This window comes from Perissodus microlepis, chromosome 12, assembly GCF_051167445.1.
Source record: "Perissodus microlepis isolate ML-2025 ecotype Zambia chromosome 12, ASM5116744v1, whole genome shotgun sequence".
In the NCBI taxonomy this organism is placed as follows: domain Eukaryota; kingdom Metazoa; phylum Chordata; class Actinopteri; order Cichliformes; family Cichlidae; genus Perissodus; species Perissodus microlepis.
Window position 1 is genome coordinate 25,170,321 of NC_140472.1, and position 15,224 is coordinate 25,185,544.

At 37.3% G+C, this 15,224-nt stretch overlaps 1 protein-coding gene across 2 annotated transcripts; it reads right to left on the reverse strand.

The window, feature by feature from the left end:
* Positions 1-4,832: 4,832 nt before the first annotated feature.
* Positions 4,833-15,224, reverse strand: cep78 (centrosomal protein 78). 2 transcript variants are annotated; one of them, XM_084947153.1, is made up of 16 exons: positions 15,130-15,224; positions 13,012-13,280; positions 12,736-12,911; positions 12,511-12,583; positions 12,303-12,406; positions 11,688-11,862; positions 11,468-11,581; positions 11,092-11,156; positions 10,898-11,000; positions 9,480-9,594; positions 9,220-9,262; positions 8,993-9,136; positions 8,801-8,878; positions 8,014-8,195; positions 6,462-6,609; positions 4,833-6,072 (listed from the first exon to the last, which is right to left on the reverse strand). In XM_084947153.1, the coding sequence occupies exons 2-16, from the start codon at positions 13,271-13,273 to the stop codon at positions 5,476-5,478; spliced, it is 2,379 nt and encodes a 792-aa protein (XP_084803279.1). In that variant the 5' UTR covers positions 13,274-13,280; positions 15,130-15,224; the 3' UTR covers positions 4,833-5,475. The 2 variants fall into 2 exon arrangements, with proteins under 2 accessions (XP_084803279.1, XP_084803278.1); XM_084947152.1 differs by having other exon boundaries at positions 15,113-15,224.

The window sequence follows — 15,224 nt, forward strand, 5'->3', positions numbered from 1 at the left end:
ATCGCTGGTTATTTTTAGAACATAACACCCGCGATAAACGAGGGACAGCTGAGAAATATAACATTTGAATCCCTTTTCTCTTTTGCCCTGAGGTGCGGGGAAAAAATATCAACAAGTCGATGAACATCATTTACAGATATATTGGGTAGATGCCCAAGACATCTATAGAAATGTAAATCGCCGCTTGATTCATTCATTTGCTTAACTTGTTTTGGACCATAAACCAGGCGCGAATAGGACACCGGAAACAAAGCTCCCCACAGGAGTTTCCGCACCGGAAGTAGCATATGCTAACATGCACACAGTCAATTATATATACTTGTACATTGTACCTAGGGTTGCAGCCACTTGGCCCCACCCCATTGTTGTGACAGCCCTGATTGTCCTTGTACACTGCATCTGACCAGGGAACAGTCTCAACCTCATGCTGCCCTCTCCCATTCTCCTAAAGTAAGTATTTGTTGTTGTAGTTTTTTATGCAGTGTCTGTGTCACATGCTAAGCATAATTATTGAAATAATAACTGTTTTCTAACAGATTTTCCCAAACACTAGCTATGTTTGTTGTCATTCAGACCAGTACTACTGCTTAGACATTGCTTAGTGGTCATACATGTTTGGCAAGCTTGTTATGATACCAAAACAGTAGGCCTGTCACAATAATCGATATATCGACTTAACGCACAATATATGAACATGACCTCAATAATTGTTGATGGATGATGCAATATATCTGCCATTATATTTACATAAAAAAATTACAAAAATAAAATATAATAATAACAAAACAATAACATTAAATAGCATTGTTTTCTATTTGTTAGAAAATTTACTATTTATACAAGTTTTTAAGGTATCTAATATTTTGATACCTAATTTCAATGATCTAAATACTTTAAGAATTAGATGTTGGTTTGTCAATTGAAAGTGTGTAGATCTTGCATTATTATGGTGTTATATTATGATTATACATTCAAAGACATAAAATGGTCTTAAAATGACAATGACATAACCTTTTTTGACCATTACAAGACATTTTTGCAGGATATATATGGTGAATTTATATGCATAGATACAGTCGTAGTGCTTGACACATGCACAGAGCAGTAGATGGACTAGGAGGGAAATAATTACAATCATGATGTTGATTGCTGGTGTCAGTATATATATTTTAGAGGAATGTTTTGTTTTTCACCCAAAATGAACTATATTGCTTCAGAAGAGATTTATTACCCTACCAGACTCTTATATATTGTTCAGTTTTTTGTTTGTTTGTTTGTTTGTGTTATTTTCAGGTTGTGCGTGTTCTTCTAATGGCCGCCTTCCCACTGTAGGTTTTTTGATCCACAGCAATTTAAAAGGTAAACAGCTTTGAAAGTCAGTTCAAATGGTTAGCTAATAGTATTCTAAAAAGCCTACTTCTCTGTCACCAGTTTCTTTACCAATATGTACCCATAAAAGTATCTCTCAATAGCATATCATTGTAGTTCAAATGTTTAGTTGTACAAATATCAGATTTTTGGAAATCTAAAACTAGTCAGATACTCAAATGTTCATGCTTTTTATAGGAGGACAGAGCAAAACGCACATCGGCGCAGAGTGAAGAACTGCCCTTGATAAGGACACTATGACAGCCATATATAGTAAGTGAAGACTTTCTGTGTATCTAAAATTGCATACAGCACAAGTAACTTACTTTGCAACCACTAAAAAAATTGCACAAGTAGGTGATGATGCATTGTAGTGGGTGGTCTCAGACAAAGAAGGTCAGATTTATGAATGCTGGAGGGAAGGAGAGATGACGAAAAGGGGTGTTAGCATTACTGTAATGTGAACTGGATAGACTTTCCAGCTAGGAAAAAAAAGAGAGGTAAAATTATGCGTAAAATATATCTGTATTAATATCTGTATCTATATAAACAGAATTATCTGTTTGCTAAATGAAGCCAGCCAACATAAATCATATTTTTATTTTAAATCTGATAAAAGTAATAGAACTGTGACTTTTGTTTGTTACAGTGGCAGTAAGGACGAGGGCTTTGAGGATTGCAGTGAAAGCTGGGGGAACTGAGACTGCTGGAAAAAGGAAAAGAAATTACATTTTAAGTATGTTGACTTATGTTCATACAATCACACACACATATACACATACATATATATATATACAGTGGAACCCCAGCTTACAAATACCCCGTTTAACGAAAAATTCAAGTTACGAAGGCACTGAACAGCAATATTTCTGCCCGTGTTATGGCAAAATGCCTGTGTAACGAAATCCGCTGGCTCTGATTGCCTAAGCCCACAATGCCTTCCGAATCATGTGACAACCCCTTGGCTTTCGTAATTGCGCTTCGCTGTTCCACTTGAACGATGTATTGTTGTTCTAGTTAGCAATTAGCCTATAGCCTATCGTTCAGCATCGTCTCACTCAACAGGCGCGATGGGTGCTTCGACTTACGAAAATTTTCGACTTACGAAAGACCTTCGGGAACGAATTAATTTCGTAAGTCAGGGTTCCACTATATATAGATATATATATATATATATATATATATATATATATATATATATATGTGTGTGTGTGTGTGTGTGTGTGTGTGTGTGTGTGTGTGTGTGTGTGTGTTTCTTTTAGAATGTTTAAGTATGTAACGAGAATAAAATTGTAAAATGAATATTCCTTGCTTGATTGGTATGCTATATGTATGTTTTAGACATCAAATAAAGATTTCTTTCAGCTGTTACATGTGAATGTGTTTTCTTAGAAATATATGAAGGGTTAAATTTATATATTTTTGGATGATTTTAAATAAGTTTAAATTGTATTTTGAAATATATTTTTTAAATATATTTCAAAATATAGAAAAATGGCCAAAAAATATATGCGTTAAAACACATTTTGAAATATATTTCAAAATATACAAAAAATGGCCAAAAAATATATGTGCTAAAATACATTTCAAAATATATAAATATATTTTATATAATGTGAATGGTTGTCTGTCCTTGTGTGTTAGCCCTGCGACAGACTGGCGACCTGTCCAGGGTGTACCCCGCCTCTCGCCCTATGACAGCTGGGATTGGCTCCAGCACCCCCCGCGACCCTGAAAAGGATAAGCGGTAGCAAATGGATGGATGGATGGATATTTTATATATGGGGATCGAACCGGATACAGCCAGTATGTTGATCTAGGAACAACACCAACACCACGAGTATCAGATAGACCACTGTAAACACTCACTGTTGTACCTTGCTCCCGACTTTCTCCTGTATACTAACCTTGGTTTTTTTCCCCCTTTGTTTCCCTTCCCTGAATCAACTGATGAATCAACTGAACGGTCAGCCACAACTCCCAGTGTCTGTTTCAGGTCTTTGCTGTATTTTTTATAGTTTTTATCAATATGACTTTCAGATACTGTTCATCTGTTAGAGACAGTTTTTGTGTTAGGCCATTCCACTTTTGTCCCATCATAAGATACCTTTATTAGTCCCACAAGGGGAAATTTCCTTCATGTACTCAGTTTCCTTAATTTTTTAAATGATACTTTGCTGACCATGCCAAGACATATTCCAATAGATCAGCTAATAGCTATGTGGGAAACACCTCGATGGTGCAAAAACATGTATTTTATGTGTCAAACATTGTTAGGTTTTGCATTTGTTATAGGTTAAAAATAAAAACAATTTCCTGAAAATGGTCAAGTACAAAGACTGGACTGGAAACAAATGAAAAAAAGCATCCAAAGAACTATTTTGAAGAACCCCAGAAAGCCCGAAGAATTAGACATGAGTCGTGCCGCACAAGTTTAGATAAACTAAAGACCTTAATTCACTGAAATCTCAGCCAAAATAAGAGATACCACAACCAAAATTTACCATAGAAAATAGTTTGCTCCAGTTTCTCCACTTCCAGAAATTCTGCTGGACCCTGCAGTGGACTTGAACACTGCGATGCTCATCAGGATACAGCTCTGACTGTAACTAGAGATCCACATTAGAGAAAAGACAATGGAAACAAACATTAAACTTTAGAAGCACAAGAGCATCCCCAAATGAGCTTGCATTGGTTGTAGGTAACATGGTAGGACATAGTGGCAGGAGATTCATATCTGACATATTGTAAAGTCTAGCTCCTTGAACACTAAATATCAAGAAATGAAGAATGGGTCACAATTTTGCACAGTACTGTAAATAAACAAAAAGATGAGTTAACAATACTTGTTATAAAGTGATATCTAAAATATTGGAAATCTAGTAACCACCATAGCCGAAGCAGCAAATCTCTTTGGTGTTTGTAGATAAATTCAACTTTTAAACTAGAAAAATTTACTCATCTCACTGAGTCAAACTCATTCTCACAAAGAAGAGGTGGAGAGACTGACAATTCTGCTGAAATGAGCAGAAGCTGCTGAGAATTGTGCCCCACAAAAGTCACGCTTTGCTCACAGTGAGTCAGGACTCCAAAAAAAACAAAAACAAAAACTGGAGTTTAAATATTCACACAAAAAATATTTCAAAAGTACTTTAGTTGTTTTCCCAGCAGGGATTTGTTTAATTTTCTTACCCTTGTGACATTTTAAGTTGGATTTTGAAAAATAACCTATCAAAAAGATGGTTCCTGACAATGAAAATAAAAGTTATGTTAAGGTTGCATTACTCAGTAGGCAGCTGTTCTTGTGGTTCATATCAGATGGAAGATCACACTAACTCTAAGTCATTAAATATTAATATTAGTTCTCTGTATTGCACATGATGAACAAACAGTTTATGTATGAGCACATGTTGAAAATATTAAATGTCAAGTTTAGAATAAAGATAAGAACACTTTATTAGGTGTAAAATTGCAAAATAGTTTATTATAAACTAAATTTAAAGCAGAATAACAGGAACATTAAATTGTGCCATTATATATCATAGAGCCTTAAAAAAACCCTCTAAATATATAAAAAAAAATCTGTCATTTAAAAAAACAACTTTAATGTCCAAAGCTACAAATAAGTAAGAGCACATGTGAAACAAGGAATGACACTTTGCTTTAAGCTCCCATGTAATGCCTTGAAATTGTAAACTTTCTAGTATTTGATTGATTGCTACAAGAACCAGGATTATACTCGAAGAAACAGAGCTACAGATTTGAGAATGTCGCACTGAATTAAACTGTTATACTGCAGATTCCCTGCACTTTATGAAAAAGTTCAATAAGACTGTAAATGTAAATCTAAAATGTAAAAACAATAATATAAGGCTAATTTTTTAAATCACTTATTTATTTTGGTTTAAATGTAACAAGGTGCTTTTAAAAACATTTTGTTTCCCTAAACTGAAATGATTTGGACTGAAAATGCAAAAAAAACAAAAAAAAAACCAACAAAAAAAAACTTTATAAAGGTGACAAAAAAAAAACAATTTAAACTCAGCGAATATCTAAACATAGAAGAAAAGGCACTGACACACAGGGAGAAAGTTTATGGTCGCCTAGTTAGGATTCATTATCTGACTGAACCCCCAGACTCTCCAGAGATCTGACCTGCTCTAGAGCGCCTCTCCTAGAAGGGGCTTTCCTCTCTGACCCTTCTGATCCTGACTGACCTACTGTCACCAGCCTTCCATTTCCCCTGTTCCTTGACCCTACTGATCCTACAGACTCTTTGTCACTTAAAATGTCACTAATACTTGCAGACGAACCACCTCGAGATCCATTGCTATGAGAAGCACGGTTGTAAGTGTAGCTGTTGCTGAAGCTGTATCCATGGGAACTGTTGTTTCTGTGAGAGTTGCTGTTGCTCGTGGGGTGGCTCGGCCTAGTCTGGGAAGTTTTACCAAAGGAAATATTATCAAAGGACTTTTGGCTATAAAAACTGTGTTCAGAGCCTGAGTCGTGCTGGGTGTCAGGCTTTGAAAAATTATTTGCTTCCTCTTCTACATCCACTACACCACTTGCTGCTGGTGCAGAAACCTGAGTGAAAGTTACATCAAGTGACCTTTCTTTATGAAGGGCTGCTCTAGTAGGGGATGGAGACTTGCGCAATCTGGTGTCAGACAATCCAACGGGGGCAGCAGACGGGGCACCTCCTACCTAAAAACCAGAAATTACATTTGATGAGACAATGTGAAAAACGATTCTATTCTAACTATTCTAATCAAAACTAAAACTGAAGTAACATTAATAATGTCTCATTAACAGATACTCCTCTCATCCTGAGCTGCTAAAGAGAATGTGAATGCATTAAACTATAATTCTTGAACCTAACAATCTGTCGTCCAAGTTAATCTACATTTCTGCTTGATGTGGTTATGAATCTAATTCTAAGTCTACAGTGCTGTGTGTGATTTATTTATCCACAATTAAATATTTGCGTACAGATTTGTGCTCTTAAAGTTTTTCAAAGGCTTATGCAAACTTTAAAATATTCACCCCACCTGCCAACAGAACATGCTTCCAAAGTTTGCTTTGCATATTCTTACCAAAGACAGAGCATCGATCCTGTAACGCCCTCCAGGCGGTGATGCCGCTCCATGCAAAAGTGGTTCTATTGTGGAGGAAAGCTGAGGTCTTCCAAGAGGGTGGAAATCTGACTTGTCAATTCCAGCCACTGAAGCTAGCTGACCTAAGCTACAAAAAAAAAGAAAAAAAAAAAAAGACATGCAATCTATTAAAAATGAACTTCCAGAGTAGATAACCAGCTAATACCAGCCTACCTTTTTGCTACAACAAATGCAAATAAAAAAATGATTATGGTAAGATGTCACTAAGATAATAAGATATTGGGTACACTGGTGGTGTAACGGTGTGGGGGGATATTTTCTTTGAAGCCCTTTATAACTGCACCACAGCTAATCTGACTACACTCACTGATCCCTTTATGATCCCAGTGTACTCACCTTCTGATGGCTGCTTTCAGCATGATAACGTCATATTAGTCTTTGAACATGACAATGAGTTCACTGTACTCAAATAGCCTCCACAGTCACCAGATCTTAATCCAGCAGAGCATATGTTTGCTTAATCTATTCTATTAATAATTAAGGTAGTTCTGAAAGCAAAAATGGGTTCAGCCTTGTGCAAGAAGATGCACCTAACTAAGTGGCTAGTGGGCGCATTTTAGATTTAAAAAGATTCCAGAATGATACCCTGATTGAGTGAGTGACTGACTCAAAGATGACTGCGAAATTATACCTAACCAATGGGCTTTGGTTTCCATATATTAATCCAAGAAATGACAATGACAAACCTAGAGTTTCGTTTTGAATGAAACCCGTCCTGTCAGAATTAAACTGCAGAATCAATATCAAATTGGCCAATATTAAAATTAACTTCAGATATTTCTGAAAGAAACTGAAATCTAAGATGCACACCTTTTTTAAATATCACTAGTCTAATATTTTAGAAAATACACCTGTTTGACATCTTATCCCAAGTCAAATACGAGCCATTAACTACACAACCTGTGGTTTTTCCAAACATAACAATTTAATGATGCATCACTAAGAGAAGTGTGTAATCTGAGTATATGCTCTTTCTATACCACTTGAGTGAACTTACTCTTGCAGACCACATTGTTACACTATAAATGATAAGAGCTACAATAATAAGCTGCTTCATCGTGCAGCTGAAATATTAAAGCTACACAAAAGTTTACTCACAGGGTGCCAGACTGTAATACTCTACAAAAATCTAGCAAACACTTTTCTGCAATGTTTTGTACGATGCACAAAGATCACTTTATAAAAAATAAAATATAATGAATAACTGTAGGTATCGTCCTATAAAACACATTAAATGTAAAGTGATAAAGCAAAGACATGACAAGGGGAAGAAAGACAGTTAAATATAAGCCACTTAAAATGGGGATCCAGTCAAAACAAAACTAAAGGCCAACTTCTGGCTCAAGAAGTGGAAAAAAGCACACCCACACATAATGAAACAAAGCTTTTTAAAAGAACGGATTTTCAGGAAACCACGTAGGTCCTGTGACAACGGTGGCATTTTGTAATGGCTGCTATTAAAAATACCCACCCAGCATCTTTGAGCAAATCCAGGAAAGCATGAAACTTAGTGAATGATGTCTCAATGCTCTCCAGAATTGCCTCATCTTCAAGAACACTGGAAGCCGGTGGTGCTAATGCAGAGCCACTGGCAGCAAGTGCCTCTGACAGGGAGTGATTGGCATCTCGAAGACGAGCATTCTCCAGCTCATACTGAACAGAAATTAAATAAAGAATAAAGGCACAGCTTGGCACAGTCTTATTCATTCATTAAAAAAAAAAAACAAAGAAACACGACTGTTCAATAAAACTGACTCTTCAATAAAGGGCGAGCTGTTGCATTACTTCATGAAAAATCAATAAGTACCTCCCACCTGACTCACAAAGAATCACACTATTTTCTATAAACAACTTTGAGCATCAAATAACATGGGAAATAACACAGTTTCAAAAGCAAAAGTACACCAATTAAACCAACATGCTGTTTTCTGTTAATTCCCTGGAGTAAATTTAAAACAACTTTAGATTTGCAGCCACTAGAATATATCTCTCTTGCACTTTTGAGGGCTCAAAATTGCTGGTCAAAAATAACAGATTTTTAAAAAATGTAAAATTTTGACCCATTTTTGTGTATTTCAAGGGTCTGTGATTTGGAACAAGTTGGTAAAATTAATTTTCAAAGATTTTAAGAAATCAGCTGATAGTGAGAGGGTTGATTTTCTGTGGATTTTTATATGATTAAAACTTGCAATAAAGGAAAACATTAAAAATAAATAACAGGCATAAATTTATCTGTATGTATTACAGATTTTATTTACCTCCATGAGCCTGGACTCAGCCTTCAGTCTGGCCCTCCGCTCTTCCCCGAGCCTCATACGGCACTCTTTTAGCTCCATCTACAGGGCATGGATCAGAAGAGCAGTGTGTGAGGTGGTTTTGTTTAATGAACTCTTCACATACCACATCTTTGACTTTAGAAGCAGCAAAAACACATTACAAAAATGACTAACCTGTATTTGTTCAAACCTCCGTGAAATGAATCTGTCCTGACGATTAAGAGAAGATGGTCTCGGTTCCACTTCCACCACTTCCTCTTCATCATCCTCCTCTGCCTCTGAATCCGACTCCATGGTAACTTTCACTGTGGCTGCACCCTAATAAGATATTAACATTAATGCTGCTGTTTAGGGCTCTTTATTCATTACGCTGCATTACACACAGACACAAGACAGCTTACCTGAAAGCTATGGTCTGTTACAGTAATTCCAGGAGGCAAACCTCTGCAGAAGCAAAAACATAGTATTAGTCTCTACATGACTATAATAAACAGTGAATGCTTTTTAAACATATAACTACATTCCCTACAGATTTCCATATGCAGAAAAAATAAATTTCCAGACCCCAAAAACACACACACAATCCAAACTATCTTCCAAACTTATTAATGGAACATAGTTTTTGTTGTTTGCTTGTTGTTTCTTCTGAACATTTCTTCACCTTTGGCGTCCAGCTCGTGCAGCAGCACGCCAAGGCACATGGGGGGTGCGTGATGGCTTAGGTTTCAGAGCAGCAGCTGAACTCCGTCCACCAGGAGATGGTCCTTTATGAGTGGCTGCAAAGAGAAGACATGTCCATGAATTCTGAGAAATCTTCACCTCTAAGAAGGGCGCAGCGTTGATGATGCAAAGTCCTCATAGTATTATGAACTGTACTTTATCACCATGTATTAAAAGTGCCTTGAGGTGTCTGTTGTGATTTGGCACTATATAAATGAATAATAATCAATCCATCCATCGTCTTTTGCCATCCAATTCAGGGACGTGGGGGGTCTGGAGTCTATTCTAGGAGTCTCAGGGCGAGAGGCAAGGTACACCCTGGACAGGCCGCCAGTCTGCCACAGGGCTAACACACAGAGACAGACAACCATTCACACTCGCATCCACACATATGGGCAATTAACCATCATCAATTAACCTAACCCCACTAACTGCATGTCTTTGGACTGCAGGAGGAAGCCGTAGTACCTGGAGAGAACCCACACAAACATGGGGAGAACATGCAAACACCACACAGAAAGACCCTGGCCTGATAGAGGAATTGAACTCAGGGCCTTGATGTGAGGCAACAGTGCTAATCACTGCATCACTAGGCATTAATGTGCATTAATGATATTTAATTAAACTGAACAGTGATAAATGATAAACTGATAAATCTTTGCTCACAGAAAATTGTTAGGTCCCTCCCAATAATAACAAGATATGCGCAAAATAGTGGAAATGATTATAATGGCCAGCAGAACATGTGTGGGCTTTCCATGAATTAATCAATGCAAAAATTATAAGAACTACATGCTTTGTGAAACTAGCAGATATTACTTGCTTCTAACAAGCAGGGTATAAACATCACAAGCAAATAGATGAAAGACTAATTAATCTAGGTGAGTATCTACTGAAATCATCCTATAAATAAGGGCAAAGTCAACTAAACCATAATCAAACACATCACAAATTCAAGATTATTTCTGCACCTATCAGCAGGAAAAACAAAATAAAATCACAATGAATTCAGTTCTTACCATGTCTCCAGATGACTTAAAAATCAAATTTGAGAAGTTGAAAAGACACCGAGAATAAGCAATACTATCTCAAACAGACTGAAAGAAATCCTCCAGTGAATTTACACTGCACACACACATGCACAAAAACCCCCCAACATAAAACAGAGAAATGTGCCTATGCTCATAAAAATAAATGAATAAAGGTCTGTTTTTAATAGGCTGATTTTAGGTGTACAACCAGAAATACTGAAATTACTGTGTTTTGTCTGACTAGGGAGACAATAACATGGAGTTACATGCAGTCTGCCAGTGTTTATCTGGAACATGGAACAAGAAAAATGTATGTATACATAAATACCTATTCTAAATGCAGCTTTCCCTCTGACTGTACTGGGTAATGCTCTCCTCCTTGGACCAGAAGCTCTCTGTGGTTCTGACGCTGCAGGCTTTATCCAGCAATACTGTAGGACAACATAAGGAAGACACATGCATACAAATACACCACCTAGAGCAATGGTTCCGCCCCCCGGAATATTTCTCCCAAAAACTTACCTCTGGTGACTGTCCATGACCATTCATTAGTACTTTCTCTATTATAGTTTTAATTAGGAGTTTATCTGAAAAGAAAACTCAAAATCAGTGAAGATTCAGTACCAGAAACATTTCTAGAAATGTATGTTTTGTGGGTTTAGAGATGAACTACTACATGACTGATGTAATTACAGTATTACTCAAATGATTTTTCTACAATTGGAAAGTACCACACACACACAAAATTTGGTTTGCATTAATATGTCAAATGGAAACGTAAAAACAAACCAGCTCAAGCAGTGGAACGAACAACATATTTGATCAGATTGGGAAAAGTGCTATTAAGTCTGGAAAAAAACAAGAAAATGCTATTGCCTTGACTTAGGTAGCAACTTACCAACTAACGGGTTACCACGGATATCCAGCACACACAAAGAAGAATTCGTTTTCAAGGCTTCTAGCAAACGACGAGCGCCTTCGTTGGAAAGACCACATCTTTGCAGGTCCACAGCTGTTTTACAAGCCAAAAATCAGAAACAGAAATCCTATCAAAAATTTGTACAATAAGGAAAACAAACAAACACAACCAAACACCACAAACTCACAAATCTACTAACCTTTAACCCAGAGGTCTTCAGCAAGTTCACTCGCAAGAGCCGCAGCACCCCGGTCCCCAATTAAAGTGTTACAGTTAAGTGTGACACGACGAAGACCTCCCATACCCTCAAACTGCGGCTGTCGATACCTCAGAGACTCCGCCCACGCCGTACCATGTCTTTGCATACCCTGATGCTTTAAGATAAATAAAAGGATTTTTACAAAAGTTGTGATGAAAATTTTTAAGACTCTTCCATTTCTATTACTGAACGAAAAGGCCCACATTGTTTTATTCTGTCTTTTATCTTTTATTACATAATGTTCTGACTGACTGATAACTTCTCTCTCTAAATCTTCTAGGCTTAAGCTGCATATACACTGGAAGCGATTCAAGGCCACGTTTTGACTAGAGACCATAGAAAGTGAACAAGTAAAATCGCTTCCAGTGTGTATACAGCTTTACAATCCCTCTGTCAAAAAACATGCTGCTGTAATCTGCACTGTGCACCTCAATTTTTTCCCTAACAAACTTTTTTAACAATTATTATCTGGATAGTTTACAATTATTAAATAATTATCTCTCAATAAAAAAATAAAATAGACTGCCAGATGACACTGAAAATCAAATACTATACCTTGATAATATTGGCCATGTGCTCTGCCCCCCTCCAGGTAAGACTGCATCCACTAAAATCCACTGCCCTGATGTTAGCAGAATACTTAACGCTTTGGCAAATGACTAAAACATATAGAAACATAGAGAACACACAGTTACACAGGTAACATACAATACAAACTCCTTTCCTGAACAAAATTAGGAGACAGTAATATAATTGCACATACCCTCTAAGCCCTCATCACTGATTGGACAGTTAACCAGAGATAGGTTTTCCAAGGAAGTGCTTTTTGCCAAACCCTAGATTAGGATCATTTCAACAAAGAACTTGTTTTAATAAATGTCCATTCTAAGAGTGAACAAAAAAGCAACAAACACAGAAAGAGTTCTGAATAACATTTTTAAAAATGAAATAGTTACAATGCTTTGCTTTTAAAATGCTCTGCTTTCACCTTTGTCAGGGTGATGAGGTCCCTTTCTCTCAGTGGAAGTCCATTGAGCTGCAGCGTCTTGAGGTTGGGAGAGACAGTGAGGCACTCTCTGAGGGCCTTGCACAGCTTTAATGTCATATCCTTGGAGCGAATAGCTGGAATCTTCCTCCTGAAGCTAGACTTAAGATATCTTCTATCTGAAACCAATGGTGACATTGTTGTTTTAAGTAAAATCTGAAAATCAACAAGTTTCTAACATAGACAATTAAAATCGTATAAACTGTTTCAATAACGTACCTGCCTCTCCAGAAGCCAAACTAGCTTGGTATGTGCTACTTATTGCTATGTGGTGCAGGTGTTTGTTAATGGATATAGAGCTGAGAACGGGTGGCCAGTCTGTTAGCTTCAGCTTGTCTCCATTAAAGTCCAGCATCCCTTTGTTGAGGTTCATTTTAACTGCAGGAAGGGGGACAGATTCCTGCCTGGCACAGGCAAACTCATAGTAAGCCATAAAGTCCTGAGCACCCTGCCGCCGAATCTGAGTGCTGTCCGGGACCATCTTTGATCTAGGAATAAAAATATTCAAAATAAGACAAAGAGAACTATTTAAATTGGTAGGAATACTTCAAGATCACAGTAATGGAAAAGCAGCACACATCACAGCAACTTTACTTTTACACCATATCGTATTTTTCATACGATTGCTTCAATTTAAGTAGAAAATTCTCCTATTTCTGTGTATATGATTACATCTTTGTCTTCTTCCTGAAACTGGTCCTTTCAAGGGTCGACACAGAGGATCACATGCCTCCATCTCACCCCATCTCTAGCATCCCGTTCTGTCACACCAACCCTCTGCATGTCCTCCTTTACTACACCAAGAACCTCCTCTGAAGTCTTCCTCTTTCCCTCCTGCCTGGCAGCTTCATATTCAACATCTTTTATCCAATATTGTCCAAACCACTCTTTAATTTCACCTCCAAAACACTTAACCTGAGCTGTCTTTCTGATATACTTTTCTAATCTTGTCTATCCTGGCCACCACCTTAGAAACCTTTGCTTTCACTGCTGTTATCCTTCTGTCACAAATCAACACCTGACACTCGTCTCCAACCACTCCACCCTACCTGCACCTCTCTCGTGCACTGTCCTTTGCCCTCGATTGTTGACTGCAGGTATTTAAATATATATATAATTAGACATCTGCTGAAAAAGTTTTCATTCTTAAACAAGTGCTTGTTCAAAGGGGTTCTCTAATTCTTTCAATTTTCTTTATATTATTGCAGCGTCTCTACCTTACAACATAAAGCACCTTGAGGCGACTGTTGCTGTGATTTGTTGCTATAAAAATGACACTGAATTGAAATTGAACTGAATTAATTTACAAAACTTGTTCAACTTTATTAACGTATTGTTATATCATAACATTTACAGACACAGCAACAAGTATGTGGGGTGGCCATATGCGAGCCACTAAAAATATTGAGGTGGCACACCAAAAACAGAATTTACAGTTTTATTATGCTCTAGGTTACTTGAAAATATGGCAAAAATAATTTTTCTAAAAGAATGATATTCCTACTTAATTTCCTGCTAATAAAGTTTATATCACTGAAAATAGGTAAATATGAAAACCAAATGAGATTTTGAAATCTATATTAATCAGTTTTAACTGATCGACTGATCAATTAATTGAGTGGAAGTCCCAGGATGGCTTTACTGATTCTCAGCAGAGCTGACTAGAAGCAGCTTAAGATTCACTCTCCCAGACTGGAGTTCACTTTAACAGCAAACTTGTTCATGAAATACAAATAAATATTAGATCATTAGATTTCCATGTTGGCCCTGAGATGCACAGTGATCTGTCCAGGGACTGGCACCAGCTTTTCTGCACCCTTATTACATTATTCCCAACATAGGGCAGTCAGGGGGAGCCACTAGGGGTGCCAGCAAATTTTGGGGGGTAGCCAGTGCCTCCTCTGGGCCCGCGGAAAAAATAAGCTATCAAGATATTTCGATAGCTTTGTTATGTAACTGATGGCCAGTTATCACTATTAAGCCAAGCCATAACCAGCCCTTCATCTGAAGATCATACACAGATCACAAGTTTTCGTTAACATTTCAATGTTAACCTTACAATAAAGCTAATCGTTGACTTTCACTGATTTTGAATCTTCACCAGTTATCTATGCACAGTGTAACCGCTTTCTCTCATTAAGTGCAGAGCGCTAAGGTTAAACCAGTGGCGTTAGCTCAGCTCGGCTCCTAGCAACCAAAGACTGTCTATGCTAGCAGTGAATGTCAGCATCAGGGTCTAGAGCTGCTGTTTTTAATTGTGCCTTCATGCATTACACAACTGGATTTAATCAAAATAAAATAATATAATGTACTTTCATACCCAACTAAAGACTATACCGTCGCGGGACTGATGTATGAGTTTTCCTCGACGTTGCTTGACAACTTCAGCGGTCTGTTATTGTTGACAACATAAACGACCGCTCAAAAGTGGC